The 27,152-nt window shown below is 42.1% G+C and overlaps 1 protein-coding gene across 2 annotated transcripts in view; it reads left to right on the top strand.

The window, feature by feature from the left end:
- SMARCC1 (SWI/SNF related BAF chromatin remodeling complex subunit C1) overlaps window positions 1-27,126 on the top strand; it is a 181,237-nt gene extending 154,111 nt beyond the window's left edge. For both annotated transcript variants that reach the window (XM_014791534.2, XM_014791531.2), the window contains exons 26-28: window positions 2,824-3,085; window positions 22,212-22,388; window positions 24,744-27,126. In XM_014791534.2, the coding sequence (XP_014647020.2) occupies window positions 2,824-3,085; window positions 22,212-22,388; window positions 24,744-24,835 (531 nt within the window). In that variant the 3' untranslated portion in view covers window positions 24,836-27,126. The remainder of the gene's footprint in view (window positions 1-2,823; window positions 3,086-22,211; window positions 22,389-24,743) is intronic.
- The last annotated feature ends 26 nt before the right edge of the window (window positions 27,127-27,152 follow it).

Genomic DNA, 27,152 nt, shown 5'->3' with positions numbered 1-27,152 from the left:
AGAGCAAAGATGACCCTCCTGCAGCCAGTTGGTAGCCTGCTATCTGGGAGTGCCTCTCACTTCACAGGACCTGTTCACCCCACATTGGAGCTTAAGTTGAAACTGGGTTCTCTTTTGGGGGTGTGTGTGTGTTTAATCACTTATCCTTTTTGATTCTTCTAATTACTTTTTAATTACCTTATGTGTTTTGAAATGACAAATGAAGCTCAGGAAAAAGTAGTGTAATTGAGGTTAGTTTATTTGTAGACAAGGAAAATTGGGCAAATTTTTCTTTCCAAGGTTAATACCTTAATACTAACATCAGCTCCCAAAGAAAGATTGATTTGGTGGGGAAAAAAAACACTGAGCTAGATAACACGGAGACTAAAATTTCCCTTCAGAGACACAAAATCTCCCTCTAATAACAGTTCAACTTCTTTATAAAGCAGATCTTGAGGTAAATTCCATAGTTCTTACATAACTGCAGGGCTTCAGCCAAGCAGTCCGGACCTAATAGTAGCTCAACAAAAACATAAGTAGGAGGTCCTTTTCTGGCACACTCTCTAAGTTTAACCTCAGCAAAGTCCTAAATTTCCTGGAAAGAATGGTTAGAAGAAAGCAAAACCTAGGACCTCTAGTCAGAATCTATAGATCCCTTTTTTATCAGTCTGCCTCTTGCTTACGTTATCTCACTGGTTGGTCTTCTTGCAGAGCTGGACTGCCAGAGAATTCTCTTGCTATTTACATCTTGCAACTCCCTTCTTATCATGCAAACAAGGATAAGTTAAACCAGGCCAGGCTTTACCCTCTTTGGGTCACCTTTTCTAGAAAATGAAGAGCCCACATCAGTCCATTAGGACCAGGGTAGCACCCTGTCTTGCTTCCTCTTTTTTTTTTTTTTTTTTTGTGAGGAAGATCAGCCCTGAGCTAACATCCATGCCAATCCTCCTCTTTTTTTGCTGAGGAAGACTGGCCCTGGGCTAACATCTGTGCCTATCTTCCTTAACTTTATATGGGATGCCACTGCAGCATGGCCTGACAAGCGGTGCCTTGGTGCACGCCTGGGATCCGAACCCCAGCCCCCATCAGCGGAGCGCACGCACTTAACTGCCACGCAATGGAGCCGGCCCCTCACTTCCTCTTGATAACGCTCAAAATGGTTTGTTTCAGATCTCCTCCGTAAGAAGACTCTGCAAGCCAGCTAACTAACACCCAGGACGTGAGCTTTAATCCCTTCTCTCCATTTCTCCTCCTCTCCACCTGGTCATGCCTCTTTTCTTCACGTTGTGTCCATGGCCTGTCTTCCTGTACCTCATCTGTCTATGGACGTTCCCTTGTTGCTACTCCTGATAACCATTGATGCTTCTCACTTTGGCCCATAGAGACTTCTCCCCGGGCAGCTCTCTGCTAAGAGCCCAGATTCTTAGGCTAATTCTCATGCATATTCCATCTAGTTTTTGCTAATGATAGTATATAGTATTTATCCACAGAACTGGTTGCTCCTGTAAGCTGAAATGGTACATTTTTCTTGTCTATTAAATGCCTTGGAATAGTGCTCTGCAGTGGAAATATGGTGTGAGCTGTATATGTCATTTTAAATATTCTAGTAGCCACATTAAAAAAATAAAAAGGTGAAATTATAATGTTTTATTTAACCCAGTGTATACAAAATACTATTTCAACACATAATCAGTATGAAAAATTAAATTTTTTCATACTAAGTCCTCAAAATTCATTGTGTATTTTACACTTATAGCACATCTCGTTTCAGATTAGCCACATTTCAAGTGCTCATGAGCCATTTGTGGCTTGTGGCTGCTGTATTGGACAGCACAGTTCTAGAAAATGCCTCCCAGTGACTCAGATCTCGCTATCAAAAATGGTGGGATGGGACATTATTGAAAAGAAATATATCTATTAACTCTCCTTATGATCTTTATACTGCTTGCTTCCAGGAATCTGGATTTTTATTTTCCTTCATGTTCAAGTTGATTTTCTTTTTCAGCCCTGAATTAAATTAATTTTGTTAGCATTTAAGGTGGGCTCCATTCTCTGAACTACTGCTAGGCATATGGTTTCTGAATTTCCTGGCACATATAATAATTTCTCTCTCTTTAATTTGGGTTCCAGAAAGAACCCAAGATCTTGAATATTGAAATGATTATATTCTTCAAACTAAGATTCATGCAAAGTTTTATTTAGGCATCTAAAATATACTGTGAATGTGTCACCCAGTATAGTTTTGGGTACCTGAAAGCTAAGATTTACAGTGGCACTGCCGAAGTTCCAAATAGAAAAATGTGTATCTTTGCAGCTAAGGCCACATCTTCTCATCCAGAAGATTTAACTCTGGTGTCACATTCTAAAATAGTAACCAGAAGGATCACATCCAGAAGAGAGCACCTGGGAAGGTTGGGTGAACTTGAAATAATAGCATCTGAGGGACTGTTAAAAGGACAGGAGAGGCTTCTTTTACCTGGGAAAGATTAAGGTGGTCATGGAAACCATTTTTAAATATCTGAAGGCCTGCCAAACAGGAGAAGATTACATGTGTTCTGAGTAGGCCCAGAGAACAGTAGCCCCCCTGGGTGAAGGTTACAAGGAAAGGCAGACTTTATATTTAACACAGAGAAGACCTTGACCTTGGTTACATGTGTCCAAATGGAAATATGCTTCTCAAGAAATAATGCCTTTTCTCTTACTGTGGATGTTGCAGGAAGCAAGGGTGTCATGTAACTGTGATGAGGTATAGGGAATTCTGGCATCAGGTAGATGTCCTGTATGTCATCCAATCCTGAGAACCTCTTCTGGTGTCATTTCTCTTCCCCTTCCTTTTCTTAACAGTTAGAACAACAGAGGCAGCAGTTGCTCACTGAACGCCAGAATTTCCACATGGAACAGCTGAAATATGCTGAATTGCGAGCCCGACAGCAAATGGAACAGCAGCAGCATGGGCAGAACCCTCAACAGGCACACCAGCACTCAGGAGGACCTGGCCTGGCACCACTTGGAACAGCGGGGCACCCTAGCATGATGCCTCATCAGCAGCCGCCTCCCTATCCTCTGATGCACCACCAGATGCCGCCACCTCATCCACCCCAGCCAGGTGAGAGGAGGGTTCTGCTCACAGATAAGGCTGGGGTCATCGCTGTGGTACAGGGCATCATAGGGGCTAACCACACCATTGGTGATTTCTGACTAGGACTATTCACAATGTCCATTGTCATCCAGGAAATTGTAGACAAGTAAGATCTGGTTTTATAGCCATCACCACGTAATTCCTGCCATGGTCTCTTTCCAGAGTCCTCTTGGCATGATATGTATCCTTGGGTAGGTTAGCCTCTGAATGGACAATTTATTGCAGAGTTCCTTAAAAATTCATCCTTGGATATCTATGCTTTTTTTTTTACCTTACATTTTCAAAGATAGACACACTCAAAAAGAATAGTGCAGTGAACTCTCAGATGCAGCTTCCACAGTCATCGCTTTTCCGCCATTTTTAACTTTTTGTGATGGAACTATTCAACTATAGACAAAAGTAGAGAGAATAGTATAATAATCTCCCATATACCTATTGCACAACTTCAAAATTATCGATATTTTATCTGTTCCTCCTCCTTGCTTTGGGGAGAGTGATAGACTTCAAAATGTGTTTCAAAGGATTAATGGAAATCTTATTCTTTAACATAACCTGCTATCATCACACCCAACAAAAGTAACCATAATTCCTAATATCATTAGTTAAATGTCTTTAAATGCATCATTTTATTTGAGTCAGTATTCAAATAAGGTTCACATGTTGCATTTGCTGATAGTTTTCTTAAATCTATTTTAATGTGTTAACAATTTGCCAACTTTTTTTGTTGTTAATACCATTTTTTGTGTTGAAGAAACCAGGGTTTTCCATCTGTGGCTGTGCCTGATTGTACACTGAAGGTGCACAGTATCGTTTCACATATCCCTCTCCCCCATTTCCTCCCTCCCATACATTTCCGATAAACCAGAGGATTGCTCTGGATATTTTATCAGGTTCTAGTTCACTTTTGGAAGACAGGCATTTTTCCTGTAATGTCGGTTGTCTCTCTTGGTGACATCGTTTGGGCAGTGATTCTGGTGTCATTAGGCTGATCCATCCATTACAGAGTTCCCCATCAGACTTCACCTAAGATTTTACCTGCCATTGAGAATTGCTTCCTAAATCAGTTATTTCATCAGGCGTTGCAAAATGGTGAGATTTCTAAATTTATTATTCCTTCTGCATTTATTTACATTTAATATAAATTTTATATATTTTATTTTATTTGTATTGCTTATTTATGTAAGAAATGTATTTCTTCTACATTTATTAGTGGTGATTCTTTCATAAAAAAACTTCATCAAATCACGTAGTTATCTTGAAAATCAGTTCTTATAGGAAAAGCTAGATAAATACATCATCCTTTCCCTTTATTTATCAGCTACCTGAATAATGAGTTACTACCTCTTCACTGTCTTCCCTCTACCCCATCTCCAAAGGTGACGAATAAGGGTTTTTTTTCTGTTGCGTGTATATGTTTTTAGTGTTGTGAGTTTATGTATTTTTTGTATATTTTATGTGTTTAATCTGTTATGGGCGTTACTCTTTTTGTTGCTTAAATTGTCCCATCTGTAGCTCATTGGAGCCCTTTCAAGGTGGCAACTATTCACCACATTTTTACCACCTTGAAAGCTGAACTCACAATTATTAATTTTATTTTTTCCTGAGGAATATTAGCCCTGAGCTAACATCTGTTGCCAACCTTTCATGCTCTCTCTTTTTTTTTTTTTGCTGAGGAAGATTGGCCCTGAGCTAACATCTGTTGCCAGTCTTCCTCCGTTTTGTATATGGGTTGCCACCACAGCATGGCCGACGAGTGGTGTAGGTACATGCCCGGGATCCAAACCCGCAAACCCAGGCCGCCAAAGCAGATTGCACCAAACTTAACCACTATGCCGTGGGGCCAGCCCCTGAACTCACAATTCTTTTAAATTTAAAAATGTGCCTTTAATTCCAGCTTTTTTTCCCCTACATTCCTTCCCTTCTTGGAGGGCCATATGGATGGGTATGTGTTGTGTGTTATATTCCTCTAGTAAGAGTCATTCTATAAGATTTTTATAATTGCTCCATAGTAACACCCCAGGTGCCTAGTAAAGCCAAAGTTTGTGCTCCCTGGGGTGGGATGCAGATTCTGTGGCCAAGGTATGTAGAAATGAGCTAAGATAAATATAGAGAGACCCTTGGAAGCCTGAGAAGGTGTCTAATGTCAGTTGGCCTGACTTCCTCAAATGATAGATTTTCTAAATCTCCCCATGGAAATAACCAAGCATGTTTACCTAAGGAAGCCATGACTGAAAAAACTATGATCTGACAACTTGTATTATCAATCAACATAAACCTTTAATTCAAAACATGTTTTACGTATTAGTTTCTTTTGGCTTTACCCAAAAAATGGGGCTAGGTTGACTTTGATTGGGAAGCATTCATTTTCGCATGCACACAAACAAAACTATTAAATTGCAAGTATGGAGTTTACTACTGTCATCAGGCTTACACTTGATCTTAATGATGTTTGTGCGTATAGTCTTAGAAGTTTACCTGCTCATGACACAGGATACTTTCATTAGTCCTTCTCTCTGTCTGCTTGAACGGATCTTAAATTCTCTGTATGAAATCTAATTTTCTTCAAAGTTAAGCTTTCAAAAGATACGAATGCCTAACAGAGTGAAGATCACAAAATGGTTTTTCAAAAACAGTAGTTATTTGGGCTGGCCCAGTGGTGTAATGGTTAAGTTTGCGTGCTCCACTTTGGTAGCCCGGGGTTCTCAGGTTCAGATCCCGGGCGCGGAGCTACACACTGCTCATCAAGCCATGCTATGGCAGTGTCCCACATTCAAAGAAAGGAAGATTGGCACAGATGTTAGCTCAGGGCCAATCAATCTTCTGCACCAAAAAAGAAAAAAAACCCAGTAGTTATTTTAAGAACTTATTTCCTAAAACTATTGGGATAAATGTTTAGCGGGAAACTCACTGTGGTGACTTGGCATTTGGTTCTTGATGATGTTAAAGCATCATCATCCACAGTAACTGTTCAGAGAGAACATCTGAGGAGCTCCAGCATTTAGCTTGCATTTAGCTTATAAAAGATGGGCAGAGAAATGCTTCTGCCTTTTTCCCTAAATTGCATCCTGGTGATAACAGGTATTTGTATGCCAGGCCTTTCACCCACATTGTTTCACTTAATTCTCATTGTCTTCATTGTACAGTTGAAGAACTGATGCATGGCAAGGCCACTTAGGCTTGCTGCCTAATGGAGCCAGAATTCATACTGAGCTCCATCTGATTCCAAAGTGCTAACACAACACTGCCTCTGGTGCCAGAGGACTAAGGGGATTTAGAACAGACTCAGATACAGCTGTTCTCTTAGTGAGACGATGCCAAAAAACTAGAGTTCATAAAAATGGCCTTCAGAATAGAAATAGGTCATTTTTCTCTTTTTACTTTCTCACAAAAATAGGCTTTTGTTAAGTGAATTTGTAAAGAAAAGGATCATTGCTTGTATGATGAGAGTATTTTTTTTAACATCTGTGATGTTAAAAAATTCTTATATTTTTTTCTTGAAATATAATGTAATATGGAAAAATATACAAATCTTAAGTATTTACCTTGGTGAGTTTTAACAAAGAGAATATACCTGTGTAACCAATACCTAGAATCCCTCATCATATTCCTCTCTCTCTCTCCCCCTTCCAAGAGTAGCAACTATCCTGATTTCTAAAACCATAGACTAGTTGGGTTGGTTTTGAATGTTATCTAGATGGAATCACATGGTGATTTTTGTTTATATATGGTTTCTTTCATTCAACACTGTATGTGAGATGCATCTACATTGTTGTGAATGGTTGTAGATTTGTTCCTTCTGTTTGCTATACATGTTCCACTGTGGGGCTCTACCACGATTTATTAGTCCATTCTTTTGTTGATGGACAGTTGATTCATTTCCAGGTTTTAGCTGTGAAGATGCATGTGCACGTGTCTTTTGGTAGACATAGTTATACATTTCTGTTGTGTGTGCCCCTAAGAAGAGGAATTTGCTATGTACCTAGAATGGGTCATAGGATGTGCAGATGTTCGCGTTAGTACATGCTGCCAAATTTTTTCCAAAATGGTTATACCAGTTTACACTCCCCCTAGCAGTGTGTGAAAGTTCTAGCAGCTCAAAGTAATGATTTTTCATAGTTGCCACTTTTGTGGGGTTGCTTTGAAGTTTGAATGTAAAGTTAAATCCAGTGTTTTAGAGAGTAAAATTAAGAACAACAATAAATTAAACCCTTAACTAGTTACAAGTTGCCTTAATATCATCAGTTCAGAAAAAGCTGGTTGTAACAGGTGAGTCTGGTACACCATACAGCGTATTCTAGAGATCAGCTAAAAGGGTCTTTCAAATCAGGGCAGGTGAGAAAGTCTATGGTGTTTTAGGTGGAGAACGGCTTTAGTCTCTGGTTTGCCATAGGTGTAAATTAAGGACTATGAGCATGGTCCTTCCAACTAATGTTTTTTAAATTCTAGACAAGTTAGCATGCCATAGCTTTTTTGTTAGGAGCTGAGGAGAATTATTTAGGTGAATCGGCTAGCTTTTGGTATTTGGCCAGAATTTATGGTGTGTGAAGGAAGGGGAAAAATCAGTGTCTGAAAGCCAGCAAGTTTGGGGAAGTTGGTGAGAAGAAGGTCAAGACAAATTTATCACCAAGTGGTTAATTTCTCCAGCTGTCTGCCTTCTTAGAGTTTATATAAATATGTAGATAAATCACATGTAATCTTTTCTCCACAAAACTGGCCATCAGTGGTAGAGCCCATTAAAATGGGCTCAATGTCGTGAGTCTGCCGGGCTGTCAAACGTGTGTGGGACTTGGGCACCAGAGTGGTTAGTATAAACTGACACCTGTATATATTCCATTTAGTTTGTACCTCTCATTCCTCCCTCTCTCCCCCAGCCCTTAATTCCTTCAAATTCCTGGAATTTTGTACTGTCTGTATACTGCTGTCTCTCTTCCTCGGCATATTTGGCCCTACTCTTAACTCATCTGGGAACTCTAGCTTTTTGTAGATTTTATTCCTATCTCTGATAAAGTGTCCTGGGTTAATTTGTTCCTACCAAACAGAAAGGCAAAGAAGGTATCTATAGTGGAATTTTTCTGGTGTACACTTGACAAATGGAAACTAGAGGTGGCCACAGCCATCTTTATACCACCCTTACATTTTGCTGATCTTGACAAAATATACAGCACTGCATGTCATCTTTTCATTTAAATTGTAAAACTGTGATTTCATGAAGTGATTCCTAAGTAAAAGACTGACTAGTTCTCCTTGTAAGACTGCCATTCCAAATGGCACAAGATGAATAGTCATGATAGCAACCAGTTCTTGACCACGTGCATAGTACCCCTTGACCATTCGTGACAGCACGTGGGGAACCAAGGAGAGTGGCCTGAGTAGTGGCTGCTGCTTCCTGATGTGTTCTTGATTGTGCTGCTTACAAGAGCAAGGAGGGTACCTCTGACTGCTGGGGGTCTCCTCTAAGGTAACGTGGTCAGGACTCCAGGGGTCTTGACACATATTTAAAGGAAGATTACCTGTCATTAAGTTGAGTCAAAGGAAGTGCTAAAAATCTAGTGTGTAACTGCAGTGTAAGCTCTACCCTCCCCTGGGCATTTATAGTAAATAAGGCACTCGTGAGTACAGCCATGTGTTGCTTAACAATGGGGATATGTTCTGAGAAATGCATCCTTAGGCAATTTTGTCATTGTGCAAACTCATAGAGTGTGCTTACACAAACCTAGATGGTATAGCCTACTACACACGTAGACTATATGGTACTAATCTCATGGGACCACAGTCATATATGCAGTTCCTCCTTGACCAAAACATCATTATGCAGCTGTATTCATGTCTTGTGGGTCTGGAGTGAGCTGCCTGCATTGGGGAAGTCTCTGTGTGTGAAAAGCACGTGTTGATTTAAATATCTTTATGGTTTCTTTATTAATGGCATCAGAATTTTTAGAAAGTGCCTAAAAAATCCAGGATAGGAATTGATCTGATTTGTTGAGAACTCAGACATGGTAAAAATGATATTTTAATGATAAAACTAGAACATTTTGCATCAATTAGTAAAATAATGGTTGTTCAAGGAAATTTCAACCAAGGCATTAGGCACTTGGCTTGTAAGCCCCAAGTTAGACCCACTTAAACAACTCTACCCATGGGAAATAGTACTCAGGAAAGGATTACAACCAAGTCATCACCTCCCAGCCCGTCCCCTGACTCACAGCCCCACACTGAAAAGGGAAAAGGAATAACTCATCACATCAGCCAAGTTTTTATTATCTGCGGTGCCTTTGGTCCTGCGTGCATCATGTGATAACAAGGCTGGTGTGCCACTTTCCGGAGTAGCAGGTTACCCTCACAAAGAGAACAGTGAGGGCCCAGTCCTCAATAAAGAGCGTCTGTCGCAGGCGCCCCCCCCAGAAGCTGCTGCGGGAGGAGCAGTCCCTGAGGATCCTGGGCTTCCCCTCACTTGGCCGTGATTGTGTTATTTCCGTTCTCAGGGGGACTCAGCCAAAGAATGTGCTGTGGACGGTTAGAAACAGTGATGAAATGTGCTCAAGATTGGAAATTCACAGGTTCCCTTTCTTAGTTTCATGTTCTTTTCCCACCTGCCTCTCCCATCCCAAAGAATAAAAATAAAATCCTTAAATATTCCATCAGGCATGATGGGCATAACACTTTAGTGGAAGATCTAATAAACCTGAGAGTGTGAGGGATTTTTTTCACTAGGCTAAACCTAATTTTAGCAAACCTTTCCATTTTTCAGGCTACAAATGCCTGCTGTTTAAAAAAAAAAAAATTGTATGTAGGTCAGACTCCCATCAGTTTATGCTTTGATACTGCTATTTTGAAGCCACATCTCTCTATCTCTCTCTCTCACTTCCCTCTCTACTGGGAAGGAAATACCTGAATTTTTATTTTAATGGAAAATACATATACACACCCCCTTTATTTTATTTGGTCAGGCCTGCTCCTGTATATTTTAGGTTCGTCTGGGCTAGACTTTTTCATGTTTAGTAAGAATTAATAGAAATGCCTTCAGACACTGTCATCCATTCATAAGTGGTGAGACACCTATATCAGACACCAGAAGAACCACAAGGATGTTTATATTTCAGAAGGACAGGGGTTGCTTTACAAGAAATTGGTTTTTTCTTCTCCCCAGTCTTCTTAAATTCTACCCCATTTCAAATTTGATCTTTAGAAATTGGCTTTTCCAAGGAGAGAGAGACTCAACTTTAAGGCAGGGTGGTGTAAAGGAAAAGAGAATGGGCCTCGGTCAGACAGACCTGGGTTTGAATCTCAGTTCAGTCTCGTGTTCCTTGTGACTTTGGGCCGAATTACATAGCCTCTCTGAGACTTAGTTTCCTTATCTTGAAACTGGGCCCGCACTGTCTTCCAATCTTCCTAACAACCTGGAGGACTCAGTGAGATAACTGTCGTTGCTTGGCAAACAGCAGGCCCGGCTCAAAGCGACATTCTTGTCTCCTCCTTGTCTTTTCTCTAAGTCCACTGCCCTAGGCACACCAGCACTGAGAGTCATGTAGCATGTGACAGCTGTAACTTCTGGATGGCACAGGGAGATCACTCACTTTTAGTGCTCCTTGCTTTCTTGAGAAATGTTTGTCTGTGCAAGGTCCCACAAGCAGAAGTAAACTATTTTTCCTCTAGTCCTTTCTTTTTGCTGCCAACTCTCCCAAGGAGCCATTTTCCTTTCATACCCTGATTTATCCATATCCCTGTGGCTTTATGGTTCTGTTTGTTACAGGAAGATGGGAGAACTTTGTTTTTCAGAAGGCTTTACAATTTATATCTAGAGAAAGGAGAGGTTTTTTTCAGCTGATGGGCTTATAGCCTTGGAAAACCCTAAAGCTGCCCTATCCCAGCTTGTTGTCATAAAGATATAGGGAAATAGGTAAATGGGCACTGCTGCTGAGCAGGTAGCTTTGGAAACAGCACTGCTGGGCCTGACAGAACCTACGGGCTTATCCCAGTGCATGTTGGGTAGTCGTCATCTCATGGGTCTGTGTCCGTCTGCCACTGATTCTCCTCTTTGCCAGATTATTTCTTGAGTAGTTCGTTTCTCTGCTGGAACATACACTTTGAGCTGCTGGTTTGGAGAATTGTTTCTGTCTGGAGCCAGGTCAGTTTAGTGTCAGCAGGGTTTGCATCACGTAGTCTGTTGGGAGAGACATGGACTCCCTCCAGACTTTCATCAGCAGGGTGCACTGTGGTTACAAGCACCATCTCTGGAGCCCCAGTACCAGGTCAGATCTGGACTTCCCTATTTATACACTTTATGACATCGGGCAAGTTACTCAGTCTTTATGTCTTCTTCTTCTTTTTTTTTTTTTTTTTTTTAAAGATTTTATTTATTTATTTTTTCCCCCCAAAGCCCCAGTAGATAGTTGTGTGTCCTGGCTGCACATCCTTCTAGTTGCTGTATGTGGGACGCGGCCTCAGCATGGCCGGAGAAGCAGCGCGTCGGTGCGAGCCTGGGATCCGAACCCGGGTCGCCAGCAGTGGAGCGCGCTCACTTAACCACCAAGCCACGGGGCCGGCCCTATGTCTTCTTCTTTAGCAAACTTGGTAACTTAAAACAACAGAAGTTTATTCTCACAATTCTGGGAGCTGGAAGTCCAATATCTAGCAAGGCCATGCTCCCTCCAAGGGACCTAGGGGAGAGTCTTTTCCTTGCCTCTTCCAGCTTCTGGTGGCTGGCAGCATTCTTTGGTTTGTGGCCACATTTTTCTTTGCTACATCTTCACATCATCTTCTCCTCTCTATTTTCTCCTTTGTGTGTGTCATAAGGACACTTTTCACTGGATTTAGGGCCCACTAAGATAATCCAGGATGATCTCATCTCAAGATCCTTAATTTAATCAAATCTACAAAGACCTTTTTTCCAAATATGGTTACATTTACAGGTCCCAGGTATCAGAATGTATACATATCTGTTTGGGGACCATCATCTAACCCACTGCAAGGTGCTAGAATGTGTGTTTGTTAAATTAAAAAATTATTTATTGCAGGAAGCAGAGCAGTCTCACTAAGTGTGATATAGTGAGGAAGAAAATATGGTGCCTGGAATTAAAGACAAACACAGGCTCAGAGTGAAAGGATGGAAGACAATACTCCAAGCTAATGGCAAACAACAAAAAAAAACGGGTTGCCATACTTATATCAGACAAAGTAGACTTCAAGATAAAACAGGTAATGAGAGACAAAGAGGGGCAATATATAGTGATAAAAGGGACACTCCACCAAGAATATAAATCACTAATAAATATATATGCACCCAACACAGGAGCACCAAAGTACATAAAGAAACTATTAACAAACCTAAAAGGAGATATTAACAACAACACAGTAATAGTAGGGGATCTTAACACCCCACTTACATCAATAGATAGATCATCCGGACAGAAAGTTAATAAGGAAATAGTGGACTTAAACAAAAAACTAGATGAGATGAACTTAATAGATATATATAGAGCACTCCATCCAAACACAGCAGATTATACATTCTTCTCAAGCGCACGTGGAACATTCTCAAGGATAGACCATGTGTTGGGAAACAAGGCAAGCCTCCATAAATTTAAGAAGATTGAAATCATCAAAGCATCTTTTCCAAGCATAATGCTATGAACCTAGAAATCAACCACATGATAAAAACTGGGAAAGTGACAAAGATGTGGAGACTAAACAACATGCTACTGAACAACCAATGGATCACAGAAGAAATGAAAGAGAAATAAAAAAATACCTGGAGACAAATGAAAATGAAAATACACCATAATACAAGCAAACATATAGAGACAGAGATTGGATTGGTGGTTACCAGAGGGGAAGCGGGGAGGAAGGAGGGCGAAAGGGATAATTCAACACGTGTGTGGTGATGGGTTGTAATTAGTATTTGGGTGGTGAACATGATGTAATCTGTGCAGAAATAGAAGTATAATGATGTACACCTGAAATTTATACAATGTTATAAACCAATGTTACTGCAATAAACACAAAATAAAAAAAATAGAGTAAATAAAAAAAAAAAAATACTCCATACTAACTCATATAGGATGCAGCAAAAGCAGTCCTGAGAGGGAAACTCATAGCAATACAGGCCCAGCTTAACAAACAAGAAAAATCCCAAATAAGCAACCTTAAACTACACCTAGCAGAGTTAGAAAAAGAAGAACAAACAAAGCCCAAAGTCAGCAGAGGGAGGGAAATAATAAAAATTAGAGCAGAAATAAATGACAATGAAACCAAAAAAAACAGTAGAAAAGATCAGTGAAACAGCTGGTTCTTTGAGAAGATAAACAAAGTTGACAAACCCTTAGCCAGACTCACTAAGAAAAAAAGAAGGCTCAAATCAATAAAACTAGAAATCAGAGAGGAGAAATTACAGTGGATACCACAGAACACAAAGGATTATAAGAGAATACTGTGAAAAACTATATGCAGAAAACTACAACAAATTGGACAATCTAGAAGAAAAGGATAAATTCTTAGACTTGTACAAGCTCCGAAAATTGAACCAAGAAGAAATAGAGAATCTGAATAGACCAATCACAGGTAAAGAGATTGAAACAGTAATCAAGGGCCGGCCCCGTGGCTTAGTGGTTAAGTGCACACGCTCCACTACCGGCGGCCTGGGTTCAGATCCCGGGCATGCACTGATGCACTGCTTCTCCGGCCATGCTGAGGCCGCGTCCCACATACAGCAACTAGAAGGATATGCAACTATGACGTACAACTATCTACTGGGGCTTTAGGGGAAAAAAAAAAAAGGAGGAGGATTGGCAATACATGTTAGCTCAGAGCCAGTCTTCCTCAGCAAAACAGAGGCTTGGCATGGATGTTAGCTCAGGGCTGATCTTCCTCACACACACACAAAGAAAAGATTAATGCCGAATGGATCCAGTTAGCTGTTTCCAGGAATGGCTTCTCTGGGGATTTGTGGCTGATGGTACCAGGATTTGTACCCAATCAAATCCAGGTTGCCAGAGCTTTCCTGGGTGATTGGAACACATCTATTCTAAATAAAATTCTAACTGGCTCAGCTGCAAAAAAAAAAAAAAAAAACCTCCCAAAAAACTAAAGTCCAGGACCAGATGGCTTCTCTGGAGAATTTTACCAAACATTCAAAGAAGGTTTAATATCTATCCTTCTCAAACTATTCCAAAAAATAGAGGAAGATGGAACACTTCCTAACATATTCTACGAGGCCAACATCACCCTGATACCAAAGCCAGACAAGGACAATACAAAGAAGGAAAACTACAGGCAATATCACTGATAAACATAGATGCAAAAATCCTCAGCACAATATTGGCAAACTGAAGACAGCAATACATTAAAAAGATCATACACCATGATCAAGTGGGATTTATACCAGGGACACAGGGATGGTTTAACATCCGCAAATCAGTCAGTGTGATACACCACATTAACAAAACGAGGAATAAAAACCACATGATCATCTCAGTAGATGCAGAGAAGGCATTTGACAAGATCCAACATGCGTTTATGATAAAAACTCTCAATGAAGGGGGTATAGAAGGAAAATAAATAGAGGCCATATATGACAAACCCTCAGCCAACATCATACTCAATGGGGAAAAACTGAAAGCCATTCCTCTGAGAACAGGAACAAGACAATGGTGCCCACTCTAGCCAGTCTTGCTCAACATAGTACTGGCAGTGTTGGCCGGAGCAATTAGGCAAAAAAAGGGAATAAAAGGAATACAAATAGGCAACAAAGAAGTGAAACACTCGCTGTTTGCAGACGACATGATTTTATATATAGAAAACCCTAAAGAATCTGTTGGAAAACTATTATAAATAATCAGTGACTACGGCAGAGTTGCAGGGTACAAAATCCACCTACAAAAATCAGTTGCATTTCTACGTGCTAATAGCAAACTAACAGAGAACTCAAAAAGAGAATCCCATTTACAATCACAACAAAAAGAATAAAATATTGAGGAGTAAATTTAACCAAGGAGGTAAAAGACCTATACAATGAAAACTATAAGACGTTATTGAAAGAAATCAGTGAAGACATAAAGAAATGGAAAAACGTCCCATGCACATGGATTGGAAAAATAAACATGGTTAAAATGTCCATACTACCTAAAGCAATCGACAGATTCAGTGCAGCCCAATCAGAATCACAATGGGATTCTTCACTGAAATAGAACAAAGAATCCTAAAATTCATATGGGGCAACAAAAGACCTGGAATAGCTAAAGCAATCCTGAGGGAAAAAAGCACAAAGCTGGAGGCGTCACAATCCCCAACTTCAAAACATACTACAAAGCCATAGTAATTAAAAGAGCGTGGTACGGATACAAAAACAGACATACAGATCAATGGAACAGAATTGAAAGCCCAGAATTAAAACCACCATCTACAGACAGCTAATCTTCGACGAAAGAGCTAAGAACGTACAATGGAGAAAGGAAAGTCTCTTCAGTAAATGGTGCTGGGAAACTCGACAGCCACATGCAAAAGAATGAAAGAAAGTAGACCAGTTCTTTTCTTTATACACAAAAATTAACTCTAAATGGATCAAAGACCTGAAGGTGAGACCTGAAACTATAAAACTCCTGGAAGAAAATATAGGTAGTACACTGTTTGTCATAAGTCATAAAGGGATGTGTTCGAATTCATGTCTACTTGGACAAGTGAAATGAAAGAAAAAATAAGCAAGTGGGATTTCATCAGATTAAAGAGCTTCTGCAAGGCAAATGAAACCAGGATCAAAATGAAAAGACAACCCAGCAGCTCAGAGAAAATATTTGCAAATTATATATCCAACAAGGGGTTAATCTGCATAAAATATAGAGAACTCACACAACTGAACAACAAAAAAACAACCTGATCAAAAAATGGTCAGAGATTATGAACAGATCCTTTTCCAAGGAAGATATACAGATGGCCAATAGGCACATGAAAAGATGTTCAACATCAGTAATCATCAGGGAAATGCAAATCAAAACTGCACTAAGATATCACCTTATACCCGTTAGAATGGCTATAATCACCAAGACAACACATGTTGGAGAGATTGCAGAGAAACAGGAACCCTAATTCGTTGCTGGTGGGAATGCAAACTAGTGCAGCTTCTATGGAAAACAGTATGGAGATTCCTCAAAAAATTAAAAATAGAAATACCGTACAACCCAGCTGTCCCACTACTGGGCATCTATCCAGCGAACCTGAAATCAACACTCCATAGAGGCTTATGCACCCCTATGTTCATTGCATCATTATTCACTATAGCCAAGAAGTGGAAGCAACCCAAGTGTCCCTTGACTGATGATTGGATAAAGAAGATGTGGTGTGTGTGTATATATATACCATATATATACCATCTATATATATATATATATATACACACACACACACACGGTGGAATACTACTCAGCTGTAAAAAAAAAAAAAAAAAAAGACAAAATCGTCCCATTTGTAACAACATGAGTGGACCCAGAGGGTATTATGTTAAGTGAAATAAGCCAGAGAGAGAAAGACAAACACTGCATGATTTCACTCATATGTGAAAGATAAGCTAACACAGGGACAGAGAGAACTGTTTGGTGGTTCAGGGGCAAGGGACTTTGGGGATAGGCATAAGTGGGGAAGGGATGCATTAATACAGTGAGTCACAAACAATAATGTACAACTAAAATTTCACAATGTAATAAACTATTATTACATCAATAAAAAAATTAAAATATTGTAGGAAGCAGAGCAGTCTTACAAGTGTGATATAGTGAGGAAGAAAATATGGTACCTGGAATTAAAGTAGACACCTTATGTTTTTTTAAAATGCTGGCTGTTATATTAAGTCCTTTCACATGAACTGTTTCAGTTGAGCACAGAGTAGTATGGTAGAAAGAGAATTGGATTTAGAGTTAGAAGACATGGATCTGATGTCCCTTACAATTTCTATGACTGTACAATTTCTGTGACTGTATAGAAGTCTCTTCTTTTTTTTGTGAGGAAGATCAGCCCTGAGCTAACATCCAATGCCAGTCCGCTGCTTTTTTGCTGAGGAAGATCGGCCCTGGGCTAACATCCGTGATCCGTGCCCATCCTTCTCTACTTCACATGGGACGCCGCCACAGCATGGCTTGGCAAGCTGTGTGTTGGTGCGCGCCTGGGATCCAAACCTGCGAACCCCGGGCCACTGAACTGGAGCGTGCGCACTTAACTGCTGCACCACTGGGCCAGCCCCAAGAAGTTTCTTTTCTGAGTTTCTGTTTATTCTCTATAAAATGAGAATATTTGCTCTGCCTCTCATAAGCCTGTTGGAGGAGCCAGTGACATAATAAGGCGTTATAACAAATGAATAATTTCCTTGATTATACAGAAAGCCATATGATGAAAGTAGGGCCGGTATTTAGCTTCACTTTCTGTCATCTCAGGAAACTGAGGCTCAGGGCATCGTAAATGACTTGCCCAAGAACACTCATCTAGGTTGGGGTGAAGTGGAAGTGAGATTGTGCTGTGTAGTTTCTAGTCTAGTTCACCTCTACTTTCCCTATTGAGGATTGGGTGGCTCTTGACTTGATGCCCACTGGTCAGTCAGGAATTTGGGCAACCCACACCTTCCTCTAGGCATCAAAGTATAATACTCTGTCATACTGCTGAAAACGAGGAGTGGTTGGGACTGAACAGTTGTGTATCCTTACTCGTGTGAGCACACACCCAGTATGCTCTTCCTTCTTTCTTTCTCCCTTACCCAGGACTAGCCTCTTTGTTAAGGCCTGCTTTTCTACTCTGCTGTCAGTTTTCTGGAGAGAGAGACCTGAGAAGGGCTGGCAAAATGTTCTTCCTAACTTGCTCAAGACCTCTTGTCCAGGTTGAACTTGGTAGAAGGAGGCAATTCGTACCCATTGTGTTACCAATTTTGCTTCCCCTGGTGGGACTTGAACCCACAATCAGAGGGGACCTGAGGAAGAGCCCAGGGCTGGTGGGCCTTGAACCCACAAGCAACCCTTTCCTCCTCGGAGGGTCCTTTTCTGTTTGATGTCACTGATTTGGAACAAAACAAAAGCTGAGCGTTCAACAGCATAAGCTTTTATTCAGTGGCCAAAGAATGGAGAAGTGGGAACTATGTTCACAAATCAACTATGTTCTTAGCTCTTGGGGTGATTAAGCAGCTGTTATAAGGGGTCAAGGTAATAAAGGGGAGGAATATTGATAGTTCTTCTGGGAACCGGGCAGGCTTTTTGGGGGAACAAGGGTGCCACCTCTTTTCTTTCCTTATTTGGATATATCCTGCTGTTGCCACGGCAGTTGTAAACTGTCATGGCACCAGTGAGTGTGTTATGTAGCATGGTAATGTATTACAGTGAGTGCATAATAAGCTGCAAGGTCTATGTTAGGTCAAGTTAGACCGCCATGTTGCCTTCAACTGGCTTTAGCTGGTTCGACTATATGTCTGAGCCATCTCCTCCTTCCTTTCTTTGTGGTCTCCTGTAAGGTAAAGAGAACGTATTAGGCTTGTTCTGAGCAAGGATTGTGGTTAATGTCTTATGGGGTCGGTGGGCCAGGTAACAATTGATAGACCTAGAGTGTATTATCTGTTCTAGTACATGGCTTCCATTTATTACAATGAGTCCATTAAAAGTGTTCTTTCCTCTCCAGGTTAGAATTCTGTAGATCTAGGCTTAAAAGTAGGCTTCTTGCCTCCCACAACAACAAAAGTATCTTCTCTCTCCTGTTGCACCACCTGGAATACCATTAGAGAATCATTAGTAGAGACTTAGAGAGTGAGAAGCAAAATATTGCATTTAGTAGTGGCCCTGCAGGTGATGTGTGGTAGGAAGGGAGTAACAAAGGGGTGTCCGAAAGGGAGCTGGGAGTACCTCCTAAAAGACAAAGGTCAACAACTTTGCGGAGGACTGGACCTGATTCTTAGAATAATAAGGTTCTGTGTATGCCACTGCCCATTTGAAACTTTGAGAGTTCTGTACTTCCCTTCACCCCATCTCTCAGTGTTCCACTGAGTGAAAGCCAGTCCTGCATCTCCTGTTCCCAAAGCAAAAGTCTTCTCCTGTCCTCTTCCCTTCATCCCACCTGCACTTCACATGCCTAGTCAGATGCCAAGCCTGAATTGTTCTCCTTCTCCATTCCATACTTGCTCCTCCTCCTTGCTCTCTCACCTGTCCCCAGGATGCCTGCAGGGTGCTGTCCCCAACTCCTCAGCTCCTACTGCCGTCTACTCATCCTGCCCTCACTCAGTCCCTGCTTCTCTGCAAAAGCTCTTTTCCTTTGCTCTAGGCTCTGACTCCTCTGCAGCTCTTCTTAAGGCTTTCCATCACACAGAAAATCAGGCCTACGTTCTTCCCTTCTCCAAAACCTTTCACCTCGCCCCGTTCTGTGTGCATGACTCATCCAGCCCCCTTTGCTTGGAGTCAAGTCAGACCAAGCATGGACAACTTGGCTGTGTAACCTGGGTGTATTTTTTTTTAACCTTTTTAAGGCTGTTGCTCCTCAGTGAAATGCAGGTGATAAATAATGAGGTGATGCAGTTACCTCAGAGGGAATGGCGAGTATGAAAGTGCTACATATAATTGGTAGCTCTCAGGAATAACAGGGACAACATTCATATTATTTTCTGATTGCTTAACTCAGGCTCAGCCCTATGCATAGGATAGTCTGCTGTTGTCCTATCCCTACTCCCCCTCCTTCACTTTATTTACACATCATCCAAAATCCCAAGTCATTCACATGTTTGTCTTAATTAACTGGAAGGTATCAGTTTCTTTTTCTTGCTCCTTCCATAGTTTTCCCTCGATGTGCCTGCCACTCCTTTATGTGCACTCATCCTTTGTATGACTTATAAGGTACTTGCCACTTGTTCCTTTTATCTCTGTGTCATTCCCTAGATCGATAGACTCTCTAGCACTGCCTGTTTCTGTCCTAGCGCTGTGGCACAGGCACCCAACAGCTTTAATTATTGATGCTTAGGTGCTATGAGAGTGGTGGTAGTGTCAGTTCAGCCGTGGGTCCAGCACTTGCTCTGGCTTTCTCTGAGGTGAATTAACCACCTCAAATTGTCCTACAGCAGTTGGACCTCTGAGGTTCCTCTGCTGGGCTCTTACATGATTGCATTATAGAGCACAGAAAGAAAACTTGCTGTCCTATTTATTCTGCGGTGTAATGTTGACATATTATGCTTTAAAAAGTAGTCCCCCAAAGACAGCAGACCACCTATACCCCTGATTCTTGTGCCTCAGTGGGGTTCTCTTCATTGACACCTCTGTAGTGGAGGGCTCCTCTCTTTGGGTCCTGCCTAGGGTCAGGAAACAGACAATGGAAATAGGTGGTCTGAGGCTTGAAACTTGGTGTGTCCTTCTTAAGATGCCTTTTTCTAAACAATGACAGAGAAGTCTTTGCTTGAGTAATCTCTAATACTGCTCTATGTTTTTTTTTTTTTTTTTGGCTGAGGAAGACCGGCTCTGAGCTAACATCTATTGCCAATCCTCCTCCTATTTTTCTCCCCAAAGCCCCAGTAGATAGTTGTATGTCATAGTTGCACATCCTTCTAGTTGCTGTATGTGGGATGCGGCCTCAGCATGGCCAGAGAAGCGGTGTGTCAGTGTGCGCCCGGATCTGAACCTGGGCCGCCAGTAGTGGAGCGCGCGCACTTAACCGCTAAGCCACGGGGCCGGCCCCTGCTCTATGTATTTTAATTGCCAGCTAGCTATCAGGTAGTCCCATCTCCCAAATTTTCCAAGATTGGACCACAAGCATTCTTATTCCCAGCTGTCTTGGGACTGTGTCTAGAAACCTGTATTCAGTTTCATACAGTTAACCTTACACAGATACTAAAGTCCCTAGATTTAAAAAAAAGAGAAAAAATTACATAGATTCTCTTTCCTTATTCTATAGAGAGTATAATTTGCCCTTATATAAAAGAGCTTCAACCTTGGTTTGTGCCCATTAAATGATTCTCCTTCATTTGTAGCTCTTTAAAACCAAGCCCAGCAGCCAAACCGCTGAGTTCCAGAACTAATATCCACCGTCATATCTAAAGCAGGATTGGCAAATTACAACCCATGGGCCAAATCTGGCCCATCTCCTGTTTCTGTATGGGCCACAGGCTGAGAATGGTTTTTACAGTTTAAATGGTTGGGGAAAACTCAAAAGAAGAATGTTTGTGTCACATGAAGAGTATGTGAAATTCACATTTCAGAGCCTGTAAATAAAGATTTATTGGGACACAGCCACACCTGTTCGTTATGTATCATGTATGACTGCCTTCACGCTCCAGTAGCAAAGTTAAATAGTTGTGATAGAGACCATATAGCCTGCAAAGTCCAAATATTTCCTATCTGGTTCTTTACAGAAAAAGTGTGCTGTAAGTTTAAAGGCTCTGGGTGAAACTGAATACAGGTGGTATTTACTGTTCTTGTGTCTAACGTCTCCTATTATTAATTTCAAAACAATAGGAAGAGATGAAGGAGCTGTCTGTCTTTCTCTCTCCCCTTGTCCTGTCCCCCCACCACCCTTCCCCCACCAGGGTCTCCAGGGCCAGTGCTTCATGATGAGGGATAGAGGGAGAGATTTTTTTATGAACAGGACTTAGGGATTCCAACCAGAATCCCTTTTTAATGTTGATTTCACAGTAGTGACCAATACCCTTTCAAACATACCTTCCCACGAAGCCTGTGCGTGAAGCTCAGTGTTGACTGAGCTGCAGTCCTTGGACTATGCCCTGACTTGCTGTTAAAGTTCTTTTCATTCCCTGTGGTCTGTGCTTGGCATTTTGTGTCCTCAGGAAGGTATTTGATAATCCACTGTTCACCCAGCTAAACAGAATACTTTCTTTTAGGATGCTTTTTTGTAATTGCTTCTTACAGCTACCTGCCTGTACCAGGGCTTAGGGTAGTCATTCACTCCATAGACCTGCCCCATTATTTCTCCTCCTCCCTTAAAAAAATTAAAAGCTAGACATAGAGATTATTAGAGATTATTGCTCTGTTGGTATTCGTATCCTTTGAAGGGTTAGGTATTTGTGTTTAGCAGTCTTGGGCAGTGAGTATCCCTTTCTTCCTAGTACACTTACCTTAGTACTTTGAATCTCCCTCCACAGGTCAGATACCAGGCCCAGGTTCCATGATGCCTGGGCAGCCCATGCCAGGCCGCATGATTCCCACCGTTGCAGCCAACATCCACCCCCCTGGGAGCGGCCCCACCCCTCCTGGTATGCCTCCAATGCCAGGAAACATCTTAGGACCCCGGGTGCCCCTCACGGCACCTAATGGCATGTGTAAGTAGCATGATTCGGGGATGCATTACCCCAGGGTCTCTCTGGGAGGGCTGTACACGAGGGAGGAAGGCTTTGTTTTCTATATGTGGTTTATAGCAGGTTTGTGGACAGTACGACCTGTGACAGTGGGTTCTAGGAGATTGGTTTTTGGTCAGTGCTCTTCAGCACGCCTGATGGACGGGTACACAGGTGATGAGTGCAAAGTGCTTCCAGTTAGTTGGGCTCATGTGCCATAGCCTTCATGGTATGCACGCTTGACTCCGAGGTCTGTGGGGAGGCCAAAAAGACATTCCTCTCCCACTCCTGTTTAAGCCTGTCTAGTTTGAATCTTGGGAGACATACAGAGCTAATGGTTGTTATTTTCCCTACAGGAGTCTTTTATGGATACAAGGTTCAAAAGTGGTGGGTATAAAGATAAGAATAGGAAACAGTTTAGGGCAGGAATAACAAGTTTCTTGTAGCCACTCTGATATATTGGCAGTGGCTGCTTAGACTAAGGAACCAGTATTCAGGAGCTGTGTTGAGAAGGAATATGAGGTCCCAGCAGGCTCAGTGGAAAAAGCACAGGTGCTGCTGAGCATTGTCTGTCTGACGATGTGTGCGAGGCAGGGTCATTTCTCCTGTAGATCCCTTGCTCTGCTCCAACCCTGGCCTCCAGAAGATTGCTTCAGAGGCTCTGGCCTACCCTTTACTCCTGTAGACTTTCTCAGTGAGAACAATCCCAAAACGCAACCGATAGTGGCCAGGTACCCGAGCCATATCTAGGATCTCAGGTTCATTTAGAAGTTCATGTATGTGCCAAGGAGTTAGCTTCCGTTAACAATACAGAGAGCAAGGACGCATAGAATTCCTGACCTCCAGGGGCTTTGGTTGATAAAATAAGAAATGAACAAGTGGATAGTGGTATAGGATTTGCCAGAAGTTACATGAGACTGTGAAGTGCCTCAAGTGCACTCTAGTACTCTGGGAGACTTCCCAGGGCCAGGAGGCAGGCTGCATGGACAAAGGCACGTCTCGTTTCTCTCTGGACCCCAGGGGCTAGGACAGAGTAGGTGCACAGAAAAAGGCAGCAGTTTAGCTGGGTGTATAGGACCACGACAATAGAAGAAAGTGATTTCCCTTAGGCAGTGGTCAGAGGTTGTAGTACAGCAGGTACCTCTTTTCCTTGGCAAGAAAACGCTTGCCTTGCCGCCTTACAGGCAATATACAGATGTGCCAGCCTACCAAGAGAGTTGACCAGTTTGCCATCCCCGTTGCAGAAGTAGTATCGTTGGGCTTTACCACTGTCATACCCTGCTGATCACTCATGATGTGTGACTGCAGGATTCCATCCTAAAGGGCCCTCAGTGGAGCACCTTGAGAATGTGGAGGGTTTTGGGTGCTCCTTCTCACTTCCTGCCACAAACGAGTGTTTCAGGGAGTCTGAGCCACTGATTTGACTCCAGGGTACGAGGCAGACCTCACCAGGGAGTTCCTTTCCTTCAGGCCTTGGTTTCCTCACTAAAAGATTAAACAAGGAATTAGATCACTGGGCTTCAAAATGCTTTGAAGAGCCTTACTAGTGTGGTGGAAACCTCCTGGGGGGGAAGGTTAGATGAATTGACTCATAAGCAAGGCTACACTTCATATGTTTTCATTTCTGGCAAAATCTAGAGGTTTAAAAAAACCCTAGATTAAATGATCTCGAGGGTTCCTTTGTACACTGAAGCAGCTAAAGTTGAAATAGGAAGGAGCCCCAGACACTCATACTAATTGTTCCCTTCAGGACCTGACCTAGTTTTGGCCAAAAATCCAAGGACTGCAGTTCAGGAACTGTGGGGCCTCCCAGGACTGTCCAACTTGTCAGCTGCTGGCTCAAGTGAAGCTCTCTGGCCCTGGTGGAGACAGTTAATCAGCAAGAAGTTATTGATAATCTGTTTTATGCCCAGCTAGGCCAGGCACTGTGAGAGACAGAAAGAAGACCCAGAACTTGCCCAGAAAAGAACTTATCATTTAACTGAAGAAATAAAATTAGCAGAGAGAACCATTAAAATACAATAAAACCAAAATATAATTAAGTTCTGAAAAGGTCTGGAGTGATTCTTGGAAGAGGTGGGCCTTGAAGGAGAGTGGGACAGACTCAGACACCTCCCACTCCTCCACACTTGAGTTAGGGGAAACAACATGAGTGAGCAGTGACCCGAAGGTTCACATGGGTCTGACTCACATAGACCACAGCGGCAGCAATGCCTCACAGGCCACATTGGATACCTGCCATAAAGAAAATTACTTCCTATGTCATTTTCTCTGAATGGGCTCTTTCCCAAGCCCCTTATGTTTCCTGCAATGACGAGTTACTCTTGGATGTGTTTGCAGATCCCCCTCCACCGCAGCAGCAGCCACCACCACCACCTGCAGATGGAATCCCTCCTCCTCCTCCAGGCCCACCAGCCTCGGCTGCTCCCTAGCCTGGAAGATGCAGGGAACGTCCGTGTCCAGCGCCACCAGCTGGAGTGGGGATGACAAGACTTGCGTTCCTCAGCTTCCTTGGATTTCTTTCAGGATTTTTCTTCTCATAGCCCCAAGCACACGTCCCATATTCCCCCATTCCTCTTGCCACCCCTCGCTATGCTCTGATGCCTCTTGTGTTAGGTCCTCAGCCAGCACTCAAGGGGTGGCCTGTGGTGACTGTGTGCCCTGGTCATCCTAAAAATGACTTGCATCTCTCCTGTCCGGGCGTGGGGTGTACTGACAGTTTATCTGCAGGTCCTGTCGACATTAGTATTCTATGTCCTTATCATTATTGCTCTCCTGCAGTTTTTTGCTTTGTCTTATGCTTCTATGGAAAGTGCTTTATAATCATTATCTTTTTTTTTCTTTTGTCATTATTGCTTTAAAGGAGAGCATCCTAAGTTAATAGGAACCAAAAAATGGTGATGAGCAGAGGGGATAGCCAGAGGGGACAAACCTTAAGGCATTATAAGTGACCTTATTTCTGCTTATCTGAGCTAAGAATGGTGCTGATGGTGAAGTTTCCTGAGATTTTTGCCACACATAGACGCACCAAAATTAAAAGAGTTGGGGAAAAGATAAAAAACTGATTTTATCCCTAGTGAGGACTGTGAGAGCTTCCACCCACCTGGCAGAACATACCCCTTTAGTATACGGTAGGGAGAGCACAAGCATCAGAACAGATCCGCTCCTTCCCCAGGCCCACTGGTTCGGGTTTTCTATGCAGATGGTTTGTTGGAGTGGGGGTGAGTGTTTTGTTTTTTGAGAGCTGGGATTTGAAGAGGCATTCCTAAGTTCCCTAGACTAGCCAGGAAAGTTTTAGGAGTCTATGGCAATGGCCCACTGTTCACTGCTTTGTATGCTTTTTTTCCCTCCCTCTTTAAAAACCTTTAAAAAGAAAAAAAAAAGTATTAGTGCTAATAAACATTTTAGCTCATGGAACTTGGTTAGAGTGGCTGGGGGGGGTGGGGGGGGGTGCGGGCAAGTCCCCAAACTACCTCTTGCATTAGCCAGGGCACGTGGAATTTACTGAAGTGGTACTTTAGGTTTGGGATGGGATTGGAGAAGTGGGGCAGGATCAACAGGCTCATACCTTCTCCCTTCCCTTTCTGAAATCTGACATTCCATCTGTCACAGGGTTGTCAAGGAGATGCTGGGGGTACCAAGGAACTCACTTGGTAATTAGAGCATCAAGCTTTGAGGGTTGGGGTACTCGAGGTGGGAGAATGGAATGCCATTCCATAGGAAGAACCACAAAAATGCCTTAACTTGAGCCCATTTCTACCCCTGCTGATGAGTGACTTGAGAGTTCTTGGTTTTCTCTTGTCCTTCTTCCCTCCCCTCTATCCTTCCATGGGTGGGGAAAGGGTGTTTTTGGTAGACCTTGATTTCCAAAGCACCTGGCCTCCTCACTTCACATTCTTAAGTGGCAGTTTCATTATTTAGAATGCAGAGTGGAATGTCTTTTGGATATTGTTTTCTATATATTCTATAAAGCTTTACATATGAGAGGGTGTAGGGAGGTGTTTATAAAACGCCTTAGAACTTTTCTCCTTAATATCAGAAAGCAAAAAAATAAAACCACAATTTAGATATGCCTTTTAAACCCTCAGGTGTTACCTCTAACCAGGTGGCCCTGGTCACCATCAGAGTACTGGAACCAAGGAGACCTTGTCCTTTTGTGTGTTTGTTCTGGACTCTTAGAAAGGAAATGAGCTTGTTCCTACTGGAGTTTAGTTCCAATGCATTTGCCTCCAGAAAGACCCCAGTGCCTGTTGACAGTGGCCAGGGTTTTCTATATTTCCCGCCAGTCTTTCCCAAAGGAAACTCATTCCAAATACTTACCTTTTCCACTGGGGTCTTAGAAGGAAAATGGAATTCTGGTTCATACTGTGGTCCCTTTTAACCTCAGGTCTTTAATGTGATCACTTTCAAATTTAAAAGATCCAGGTGGAAATATTTTTACTATGCTGGTAATAATTCTACACAATACCTGAATTCATAACACTGTTATATTTCAGTATGAGTGGTCACTTTGTCTTTTCGTGTCTTTGATCTGGTTTTGTTCCTGTAATACAGCCACCCGATTTTGTGAGGGGGGGAATAATATGTGGTTTTTGTACAAACAAGTTTCTCTGTGTTGTTATTTTGGAAAAATGAAGGGAGAGAGTTTTGGGAGATTGGAGGAAATTGATCAAGAAGGCCTAATCTCCCTCTTGCAGTGAATAAATGGAACATCATTTCTGGATTTTAATCCTTTCTCTGCATTCATAC

Source organism: Ceratotherium simum, chromosome 5 (genome assembly GCF_057802395.1).
Source record: "Ceratotherium simum simum isolate JZ-2026a chromosome 5, ASM5780239v1, whole genome shotgun sequence".
Lineage (NCBI taxonomy): Eukaryota > Metazoa > Chordata > Mammalia > Perissodactyla > Rhinocerotidae > Ceratotherium > Ceratotherium simum.
Note: the sequence above shows the minus strand (reverse complement) of the source record. Positions and strands in the feature narration are given on the sequence as shown.